General features: G+C 65.6%; 1 protein-coding gene across 1 annotated transcript in view; it reads right to left on the bottom strand.

The window, feature by feature from the left end:
* LOC102893976 (transmembrane protein 132D) overlaps positions 1-11,232 on the bottom strand; it is a 94,753-nt gene that overhangs the window by 2,851 nt on the left and 80,670 nt on the right. Inside the window, exons 5-7 of the mRNA XM_015587888.1 lie at positions 5,314-5,519; positions 3,169-3,442; positions 1,786-1,977 (exon numbers count right to left, since the gene is read on the bottom strand). Of these exons, the coding sequence (XP_015443374.1) occupies positions 1,786-1,977; positions 3,169-3,442; positions 5,314-5,519 (672 nt within the window). The remainder of the gene's footprint in view (positions 1-1,785; positions 1,978-3,168; positions 3,443-5,313; positions 5,520-11,232) is intronic.

The raw sequence follows: 11,232 nt of genomic DNA, 5'->3' as shown, positions 1-11,232 counted from the left end.
CGCGCCTGGCCCCATAACAAACCCCGCGCCACCCGCGTCTGCTCGGCGGCTTCTCGCTCCCGCAGCCAGAGAGCCCCGGCCACGGCAGAACGGCCGTCTGCTCCGCGTCTGGGGCTGAGGAAGGCGCCCGAAACATGACCGCAGGCCTCTGCCGTCCCCGCGGCTCAGCCGGCCGCTGCCGTGTGCTGGGCACTGGCCGGACGGGAGACCACGCAGGGGCCGTGGGCCGAGACGCGGATCAGCCCCACGGCACCGGAGCAGGACACTCGGGGGCGTACCGGGCCCCCCGAAATGCGGGTGTCAGGGCCATCTCTGCCGGCCGGACACGGGTTCGCTCTGGCCTCACGGGCCCTGTCCCCTGGTGCTCGCCACGTCTCACCACCGGGCCTCCTGCCAGTAACGCGTCTGCGTGCCGGCCTGAGCTGGGGGGCTGCCTTCGAAAAGAACTCACACCTGTCCCCGAGGTCACCCGCGTCAGTGTTCCTAACCCAAAGGCCTGCACAGCGATGGGAGCGAAGGGGATGGGTAGCTGACCCCGGCGGTGGCGTGAAGTGCCCGGTAAGGCAGAGACAACGGGAAGTCTCTGTGTCCTGGGGCACCTTCCTGCTCACTCACAGCCTTGGTGGCTGTGACAGGGGCCCAGACCACAGGCACCTGCTCAGGACAGTGCCTGGGAGGCTCTCTGGCGACGAGGGAGCCGAGAAGACCCCTCCAGCAGCCCTGCGGGGGGCGGCCACGTTGCATGGCGCAGAGGGGGCTGCTGGCCTGAGACCGCCATCTGTTTATGAGGCAAGGCTCAGAGCATCTTTCTTCCAAGAAATAACATCTGTCCATCTCAAGGAGGGGGGTCCCCCACGTTCCCAAACCCCAAAGCGGTGCGCTGTGGTTGGAAACCATTGTACCAACACACAGAATACATATTCACACACACATGCACACACATATGTACACAGACATCCACACACACACAAATGCATGCACACAGGTGCGCACACCCGTGCACGTGCACACACATACGCACACATACACAAATACAGACCCACGCACAAATGCACACACTGCACACATACAGGCACAAATGCACACATGTGCACACACAGGCACACACATACACACTCACATGCTCACACATGCACACACATGCGTGAACACGCACGGTTTTGATAAAGAGAAAGAACACAGTAAGCAATGTCACCACGGTCCTGACCCTGCCCTGAGCTGACCAGCAGTGCTGGGGGCCGTCCCCCAGCGTCCCCGTCACCCCATAATGTCACCACGGTCTGTCCCTGCCCTGAGCTGACCAGCAGTGCTGGGGGCTGTCCCCCAGCTTCCCCGTCACCCCATAATGTCACCACGGTCGGTCCCTGCCCTGAGCTGACCCGCGGTGGTGGAGCCATCCCATCCCCCAGCCTCCCTGTCACCCCACACCCGGCACCCGTCTCCTTGCAGGGACAAGCGGCAGGCTGTGGTCACTGCCTCGGAGTCTGTCCCTCCCTCCCCACACCCCTTGCCCATGAGGTACAGCCGCGCCCGGGCCACGCCGTCCGGACAGGTGGACGTGCGCCGGCACAGGTGGCTGTGGAACGCACCTGGCGCCATGCTCCGCGGGCGGCGAGCCTCGGTCCAGGCTCTGCCGCCTTCACTCGCGACAGCCTCCTCTGTCTTGGACGTGAGGAAGCGTGAGGCTGAGCAGGCCCTGTCACAGCCTGGCTCCAGACTGAGGGACACTCGGTGCAGCCCCCCGGCGTGTGCCCCCCGCGGTGCCGCCCCGCCCTGCCCGCACACCTGTTTGGGCCTCTGCAGGAGCTCCTGGGCCACCGCCGTGGCAAAGATGGCTCTGCTGCTCCCTGGGCTGAGCTGCAAGGACAGTGACAGCCCTGTCACCAGCTGGACCCCGAGGCCCGTGATGGCCACCTTCTCGTCCAGCACGGCGATGGTCTTTTCGGCCAAGATGGCATCTGACAGCGGCGACAAGATCTGAAAGGCAAAACCAACAAGGCGAAGAAAAGCCTTTCGTGGTCCCAGAAAGTCCTGCCATCGCGTGAACGATGTCCCTTGCGTGGGGGGTTGGGGGGTGGACAGACGGACGAGCCAGGACGCGCAGGAACGAGCCCGTCCCTCTGAGGTCGCCTTCCGAAAGCCGACCTCGCACGTGAGAGCCGTATGCTTTGGGTGGCCGTGAGAGGGGACGGGGCCCGACTCGACACCGTTGCCCGGCACCCACACCTCGCCCCGGAGAGAAGGGCTGACGTTTTCGCGCGTGAGCACCCGCCACGCCTCCCACCGAGGCGGCCGCCCGCCGTTATCCAGCGCGGATCTGTGTGCGGTTATTTATTCTTCCTAAATGCTTCGCTGGGAAATCTTCATGGCATCAGGAACAGTTGGGTGTTTACACATTTCGCTCTCACACGCGGCCGACGCCGTCAGCCCATGGACCGCCCGCCTCGCCCGCGTGTCCCGGGAGGCCACGCCCCACACTGGGGGACACTCGCTCGACCTGCCCGTCCACCAGACGTAGCTGCCGCGGACGTGAGCAGCCCGCCTCCCTCCTCTGCACAGCTGGGGCGGCCTGGGGTGGTGCCGCGTGGGGGGCACCCCGAGACAGGGCCAGGCCCCGCTCCTCCCTCCCCCTCTCCCACGGAGCCCCGACCTCCCTAAGGAAACAGGCCCAGCACCCTTCCACCGCGTCCTGACCAATTCCTCTTCCTGAGGCCTGTGAGGACACCAGGGCTCCCTGCGGCTGGTGCCCCCGGCTCCACGGTCCACCCGGTGCCTTTGTGGCTTCTAACCCTGGTCGTGACAAAGCCAGTGGCACGGAGTGTGAGGTGTGAGTCGCCAGGACGAAGCGCACGCGGACTCAGGACGCGGGGGGCCCCGGGATCCAAAGCGAGGGGGGTGGGGCTCGGGAGCAGGTGGCCGACCAGGATGCATCCCGCCGTCATCGTGGATGTGGCCCGGTCCCCACTACGACACCCAGCGCATGCTCCGTGCCAACTCCTCCCCCCGGCTCCTGGCGCCAGTGCGGGGCCCGCCCGCCAGCCAGGGAACACGGGTCCCCCAGCGGGGACTGTGAGCACTGGCCTGTGCCCCGCTGGGCATAACGAGCCCTGTGACATGCAATGGGTGGCCGTCCTCCGGCCACGAAGTGCCCTGCCGTGGGCTCCTCACCTGGACGGCGGTCATCCCGAGCCCCTGGCCGACCAGGACCGGGCCGCCTTGCAGCGTGGCGACGCGAGGCTCTTCCACCAGCATGAACTCGGCCACCAGCTCCGTGACGTCCACCTGCCAGTCTGAGCCCAGCAGGTGCGCCAGGTGGCCCCCGGGCTCAGCTGCCTCGGCCACGAACTGGGTGAGCACGCGCACCGTGGCGTGCTGGTACTGCAGGGTGCAGCCGCGGCCCCGCCGCTCCTCGCCCTCCTCGTCCTCGCTGTCCCGAGCCGGCCTGTCAAAGGGTCCGTGCAGTTTAACAGGTCCAGACCTGTCGGGCCGACGGTCAGGGGCTGCGTCGTGAGTGGGCCCGAGCCCGGCCCGGTGTGGGCTCAGGCAGCCATGCCTGGCCACACCCAGAATGGGGGGCCACGGGGCGGCGTGAGCACTGACCAGCCGGATGGGTGGGGGCGGGCGGGAGCGGTCTAAGGTGTCCGCAGTGAACCCTACATCCTGGCACCCACTTTCCGGAGCCCCCGCCCCTTGACCGTACCCTCCCTCCCACGACGGGCCGTAGCGGAGGCGCGGGGTGGCCCTGCCAGGCTCCAGTTTAAAGGGCTCTGTCTCCGTCTGGCTCGGGGTCGAGCACTGACCAGCCGGATGGGTGGGGGCGGGCGGGAGCGGTCTAAGGTGTCCGCAGTGAACCCTACATCCTGGCACCCACTTTCCGGAGCCCCCGCCCCTTGACCGTACCCTCCCTCCCACGACGGGCCGTAGCGGAGGCGCGGGGTGGCCCTGCCAGGCTCCAGTTTAAAGGGCTCTGTCTCCGTCTGGCTCGGTGTCTGTCCTCAGCCCGCCTCTCCTGCTCTGGGGGAGCAGGCCGCCGAGCCGCGAGCCGCCCCGTGGATGTGCCACACGGCTGGAACCTGGGAGCGGCCCCGGGCCCGCAGCCCGCAAGGAACGGTGGCCCTCAGTCCACCAGCCCGTGGGAGGCGGACACCTGCCAACAGCCACACCTAGCGTGACACAGGTCCTTCCCCCTGAGCCTCCGGGTGGGACGGCAGCTCTGCGGATCTCGGGACGGCCCCCCGTGAGACACCCAGCTAAGCCGCGCCTGGAGTCCTGGCCCACGGAACCTGCGAGGGGACACGTTCTTTTAAGCCACTCGGTTGTGGGACAAGTCACTAAATTATGTAGCAAGAGATAACTAACAGGTATGGCCTTATAGACCAGTACGTGAGCAAGGTGACAACGTGACTCCATCTGAGGCACCAGGCAGGAACAGATATGGACAGGGTCAGGTGGCCGGGCTGGGGGACAGACGTGGTCGGGGCTGGGTGGCTGGGTGGCTGGGCCAGGGGACGGACGTGGATGGGGCGGGTGGCTGGGGGACGGATGTGGACAGGGCTGGGTGGCCAGGCGAGTCAGCCCTTCCCAGCATCATTGCGACAGCAGCTGCTCACCTCTCAAACCCGTCCTGCTGCCATGTCTGAGGGGGGCAGAAGCGATGGCGTCTGGGGTGGGCCGTGGGCACCCTCAGCCAGCTCCACGTGGGTCCCTCCCGCAACGCCTGTCCTGACAGCCTTGACGACCGTGCCCCCCAACCCAGCACCGTGGACCCGCGTGGTTAGGAACGGACTTGGCTGAGACCTTCTTCCGGCCACACAAGGCCCCAGCTTCATCCTTGGAGCCCCCCGCTCTCCCACGGGCACCAGGGGGGATGGCCAAGGGACGGACTGCAGAAGTGCCCTCGGTAGGCATCGTGTCCCTACGCTGTGCGGGGTCCGCAGACTCCAGGAAGCTCTGCTGTGCGTGCAGCCCCCGCCTTTCCGCACGTCTGTGGGTCCCCACGCACGGCCTCCTCTGAGGCGGCCGTGTCTGAACCCAGAGCCTGAGGTCCTGCAACTCTGTCTGTGCTGTCCGTTTGGTGGCCTGGCGTGGATGACGGGACTTAGTGCTCTACCGAACACCATCAGAGTGACAGCGAGAACACAGGTGACAAGCTCCCGACTTCGCCCCCCAGGGCAAACGAGCTCAGCGCTCCAGACGGGGGGCAGGAGACGCGGTTCGGGGGACCACTTGAGCCCCAGACCCCGCCAGGCCGGAGCCAGCGGCCTGCAAGTCCCACCGACCCGGTGTCTGAGAGGGCCCTGCACACGCACGCACCTCGTGTTGGGGACGACGGGGACTCTCCAGCCCTTGATCTGGCTGAGCTCGGCGTCGGACACCTCGATCTGCAGCGGGAGCCGGGGCGCCCACACGGCCAGCTCCAGGGGGCCCTGCAGGTGCTGGTAAGAGAAGGTGACCGCCGCCTTCACCCCGCCTCTCATCTCCTTCCCGTTGACAAACACGTAGTCGCAGTGGTCGGACACCTGTGCGCGGGGACAGGGACGAGACGCGTCCGCCCTCGTCATATCCCGCAGGGACCGCGGGAGGACGCAGAGGGACAGGGACGCGCCCGGCTGCTTGGGGTCCCTCACGGGGCGCCCCGGTTGCAGTCACAGTGTCTGTCTGGAGAGAGGCGGAGGAGACGCGACACCCACAGGGCAGAGAAGGCCACACTGCGGTGATGCGGCCGCAGTCACCCTGCACCGTGTCTCACTCCCCCGTCTTCCCTCACGGAGCTTCGTGCACCAGGGGCCCGGCTCAGGCTCGGCGCCCGGGGGCCCTGGGAAGGACACGGCCGCGTCCCCCGGGGCCGTGCCCTGGGCAGGACGGACAAGCCGCGCTGTGTTCCTGCAGGAGCCAGACGGGGCAGAGCGTCCCCGGGGCCCGACACCCCTCCGTCTCCCGTCGCTGCGGGAGATGAACCGGGATTTGCCTCAGTCCAGCGGAGCCGGCGAGCTCTGTCCGTCCCTTGTCAATCTACGACCAGCCGCACACGTCCAGCGATTTGTCAACTGCCGCTTCACAAATGCCGAGGGCCGGAAGGGGCATCTACCAAAACCCCGACCCCCTTTCAAATTCCATTCCCAGCCACTGCCCTGGCCTGGGATGGGGCCACGGCTAATATTTCTGGCTCTGGCGAGCACGGTCACACAAATTCACTGATGCGAATTTAATGCTATTTCCATTTTCCCCCCTTTTCCTGTTTAAACGCTGTAGGAGCAGAAATCTTATTCAGGTATCACCAACGCTCGCGGCGAAATGTATGTTCTTCTGATTATGTTTTCTCTGTCCTTTCTCTGAAGCGCTAGAGCTAAGGATGTGGAGATTCTGCCCACCCCCGCCCCGAAGCAGACCGCCGGAGGGACGTTTGCACCTGCTTCTCGGACGAGGCGTTACTAGGTGATACTGCGCTGTCACCACACTGGGCCTCTTCCTGGGGACGCTGCACAGGGACGTCCTGGCGTCTCTGGAACCATCTGCATATTTTCCCTCTAAAGCCCTGAAACGACGCTCCCTGGAAGCTGTTATTTTTAAGTCGAAACAGAACGTGTTCACACCCCCTGCACTGCTCCCCGGCCTCGCCCGCGTCCGGGGGGCCGCCTTCCGAATACTTGCTTCGCTTTCAAAGCCACCGCCACGTGGCCGGCGTCACCAGAGCGCAGGGCACTCCCGCAGTCGTCAGCCAACAGTTTTCATGACAACATGGTCAAGCAGGCCTGGCCAGCCGAGCACTGCTCCAGGCTGCTCCCAGCCCTCCCGGTGTTGGGGCTGGCTCCTCTCTGTGGCGGGGCCGTCTTGTCCCCCGTGGGGCATTTAGCAATGTCCCTGCTCTCTGCCCACGAGATGCCAGCAGCAGCCCCCGCTCCAGCCCTGATGTCCTGCCCCTGTGAGCGTGACCAGCATAAAGCATCACGCCGGCACACGACAGAGGGACTTCACGCCGCCGACATTGGTACCCGTGAGAGCAGGCGCTGTCCTCGGTGCTGCAGACACAGCGGCCAATGCGGAGACGAAGTTTCTGACTCCGCCGTGTCCTCGGAGGCCGAGACTTACCTCGCGATAGTGGCGGGATCCAAAACCTGACAGGGAACCACGGGCTGCAGGGGCGGGTGCTGCTGGGGGTGGGGACGGCGTGGGGACAGAGGGTTTAGCCGAAACCCGGATCTTAAGTCCTGTGTCAACCACGAGAGTCCCCGAGCCGTGGGCATCTGGGACGCGTGCCACAGGCGGACGTGGGAATGAGTGTGACATCTTGGAGACAGAAAACAAGTGGAAGACACTCTGGCTGACGCCGGAGTGGGCGACAGTGTGACAGGCCTGCCAGGCCATGGGGTGGAGCCTGTGTTTGGCGGGGCGCCTGCCTACGGCCACGAGGATGTTTTGTGTGGGAGGGACACGGCCTGAGTTACATTTTTAGGAAACCACTCTGGCCACTTGGTGAGGCGGACGAGGGCGTGAGAGCTGGAGGCAGCATCGACACTGGATGCTCACGCCGGGCGTGCACGTCTGAGAGCGGCCGCTTCCTCCACCACCCAAGATGAGCCGCATGGGGACAAGGAGCTTGAGGCAGGGAAGCCTGGCAGATGCCCCCTAACCAGAGATCAGCGACGGCCACCACCCCGTAACCAGAGATCAGTGATGGTCACCACCCTGTAACCAGCGATCAGTTAGTCACCAGCACAGACCACAGTGACGGCCACCACCCCCTAACCAGCGATCAGTGACGGCCACCACCCCGTAACCAGAGATCAGTGACGGTCACCACCCCCTAACCAGAGATCAGTGACGGCCACCACCCCCTAACCAGCGATCAGTGACAGTCACCACCCCCTAACCAGAGATCAGTTAGTCACCAGCACAGACCACGGCACTGTCCTGTCATGTCACAAGGGCTGTGCTTGCCCAGAAGGCGTGGCGTCCGCTAAGTGAGAACACGCCAGACAGACCCAAAGTGGGACACACCCTACAATGTACCTGGACGGTTCCCTTCAACACCCCAGGGTCGTGAAAAGTGAGGCCGGACGAGGCCCCGTGCGGGAGAAGGCCGAGCGGATGCGGGAGGGAGCTGCCTCCTCCCGTGCTCCCCCAAGGCCACGGCCCCTGGAGTGCAGGGGCCGCTTCGCGGTCATGAGGGAAATGCTCTGCTGCCCCCCTCTGCTCTGCTCACATCGGCCCTGGGGAGCACCCTGAGCCAGCGGGGGCAGGAGCCTCCCTGGCTTCCACAGGGGACGTCCTCACAGCACGTCTCCCGTAAGCTGTCCCCGTTCCCGCGGGTCTCCCGTACCGCTCCCCCCTCCTCCAGAGCAGCTTGCGGTGCCCCCCACCCTGTGACGCTCAGCCCACGCGGGGCCCACACCCCGAGTCTCACCCTGCACGCCCGGCTCTCCACCCCTGAAACGTGCAGTCGTGACTTCACATGCGGTGTGCACACGTCGTTAGTAACGCACGAGGCGGGATGTCTGCGGTGTGCCCGCCGTGAGACTGCAGCCCCCCAAAGCCTGCCAGCCCCCTGCCGCGTCCCCCGCCTGCCGGCCACCGCCCGCCGTCACACCCACGGCTTGGCGTCGCCGTCCTGGAGTTCCACGGGACTCTGCAGGTGCTCCCTGCGTCCGCTCCGTCCCTCGCCCTGCGTCGTGGGGACGTGGTCAGCTCGCAGTGTGGGTGGGAACACCCTTGCACCTGAACTTTGACCATGACCCCACCCCCCGCCCTGGCTTTGCTGGGGGCGGGATTGCGTGGTCTTCAACTGGACATCTGCTTCCCCCGCCTTGTGAGGGCTCCCCTGCCCCTCCCTCGGGCAGCAGACCCCGTTTCCTGTGCCCCCGGCCCCTCCGTCGGGCAGCAGACCCGTTTCCCGTCTGAGAGGGGCCCTGGCACATGCTGTTGGCGTAACCACATGTTCTCAGTGCATCGCAGTTAAGTGACTGTGGCTAACAGGGTGACAACGGTGTGTGGCCTCTGGGACATGGCCTGGCTGGCTCAGCTGGGGGGACGGGGGGCGCCTGGCGTCTGCCGACGCGGCCTCAGGCTTTCCCATCGGTCCGCATGGAGCCAGAACGCGGCAGGGCAGCCAGGGACAGATGCGCCCCGAAAACCCTTTCCTTCCACCGTTTCCAAACTGAGCCGGAAACCGGCCCCGTGGGTCTGAACGACGCCAGCAGAGGACACGGCTGTCCTGGCTCACGGCTCCTCGTTCCACGGTGAAGCGACGTCTTCAATCTCCAGGCCAGCGCGACGGACGCGTCACGGCCGGACGCCGCTGTAACATGGAGACGTGTCTGGAGCGGGGGCGACGTCCAGTGGCCGTCGGGAACCCAGGTGCTCACTCTGGGCGCGGGGCCGCCCTGCTGATGGCCAGCAGTGAACAGCGTGTGTCCTGGCTGGCCCGCAGGCCGCCCCTGCCACACAGCCCCCTCCCTGGCCAGAACGTTCCTCTCTGAACAGTGTCAACGTGCTGTCCCGGGTCCTTCTCCTTTCCCAGGTAATTTACACAGCGCGCAGGCAGATTGTCCCCTGGCTGTCTCTGTGACCTCGGGGACATCCCAAAGCCAGTCAGAGACCCTGGCTGTCTCTCTGACCTCAGGCACATCGTTTTCCATCTGCCGCCTCTAACTCCTCCCCTCCCACATTCTGTGGCCCCGGGCGCTGTCCCCCGCACACTCCTGGAGAGCTGTCCTGACCGCCTATGGGGACGCACCAGACGCCACCAGCGGCGGTGGCAGAAGCTTCCTCGGTCTTGGCTCCCCTGGTGTAGGTAACGTCTCGGGCGCACTAACCCACCCGAGGCTGTGGGCACCCCGCCCGCGTCCCAGGCACTCGGCTAACAGAGGGACAGACGCGTGCCAGCTCTGCCGGGTGGCAGGTGAGTGGCCGGGGAATGACCGTGACACGGGAGCGGCGGGCGGGGACGAGTACGCGGCACTGAATCAGCATTTCCTCAATGAGCACAGGGCTCGAGCGCGACACAGTTTTTAAGAGTCTGATAAAATGAGCCGGAGTGGATGGTTTAGAGCTGCCTGAGCAGCGCTAAAATCTTGAATTAACAGAGGGTTTTTCTGCCATTATCAGCATCGGGCAATGACAAATGAGCGCCAAGCCCTACATGAAGGGTACGTCCTTAGTGCTGGGAGATCGTTACCAGCACGCGGACACGTTGGCACTCACAAGGGGGATGGCACATCTGCAGTGACTTCGGCGTGTGATGCTGTGCAGTTGGGGACATGTAGGGGACGACATCTAAGGGACGAGTACGCGATCCGAGCGAAGCCGATTGCTTCGGAGACACGTTTGGAGGGAAATGTTTGGAGCCGAGGCCCCGCAGACGCGCGTGTGGGCCACAGGCTGGGGGAGGCGCTCGTTAAGCGAACGGCCGCCGCGTCTGTGTCGGGTGGTCCTGGTCCCTGCCCTGGCGGACCACGTGCCTGTCTGCGAGGCCGCCGCTCCTCCCGGACGAGGGGCAGGATCCCTCCCGCCCGGGCTTCTGGACGGTCCGCCTTCTGAGGCGGCGCCCACAGACAGTGTGCCACCTGTCACCTAGCACCTTGGCGCGGCCAAGGCTGGCTCTGTCACCCCACTTGGGACCCCATGACGGTGGGACGTGGGGACACTCGGCAAGGGCCGTGGCTTCCCGTGGGACTGGAAGGTTTCCAGGCGCCAGATTCCAGTCCTTACTCATGCGAGCGAAAACGAGTAAGCCAGACACAGCAGGAAATGGCCACTCACGGTGCGTAAACACTCGGGGCATTTGCCTAGATTTTGGACGGGCGGGAAGCCGAAGGCGACATGAAAAGGCGGCTCGTTCGGCCGCGGCAGGACAGAGTTTTGGTCACTGGTGCAGCTCAGTCCCTGATGAAGGCGCCTGGCTGGCCGGGGCGCGCGAGGGTGGGGGGCCCCGAATGAACACCCCGTGCACCCCCCCCACCTCGGGGTCCGCTCCAGGGGAGCCCGGCCCGCCACCGCACTTTCTAGAACCTGCCAGACGCTTGCACTGCACAGCTGAACAAAGCCCTGTTGTCGTGGAACCCGCAGTGTAGGAGGCACAGACACGACGGCTAAGGGAGCAGACTCGGGGTGCCGCTCGGGGAGCGGGCACGGGAGGGGAGGGCGGGGTCTGCTGGCTGGCAGAGCAGGCCGGGAAGGGGCCACGCTCCGGGGAGCCAGCGGTGCGAGCTGGGCAGCTACCGCCCAGCACAGGAC

This window comes from Pteropus alecto, unplaced genomic scaffold (genome assembly GCF_000325575.1).
Source record: "Pteropus alecto unplaced genomic scaffold, ASM32557v1 scaffold213, whole genome shotgun sequence".
Classification (NCBI taxonomy): domain Eukaryota; kingdom Metazoa; phylum Chordata; class Mammalia; order Chiroptera; family Pteropodidae; genus Pteropus; species Pteropus alecto.
This window is presented reverse-complemented; position numbering and strand designations above follow the sequence as displayed.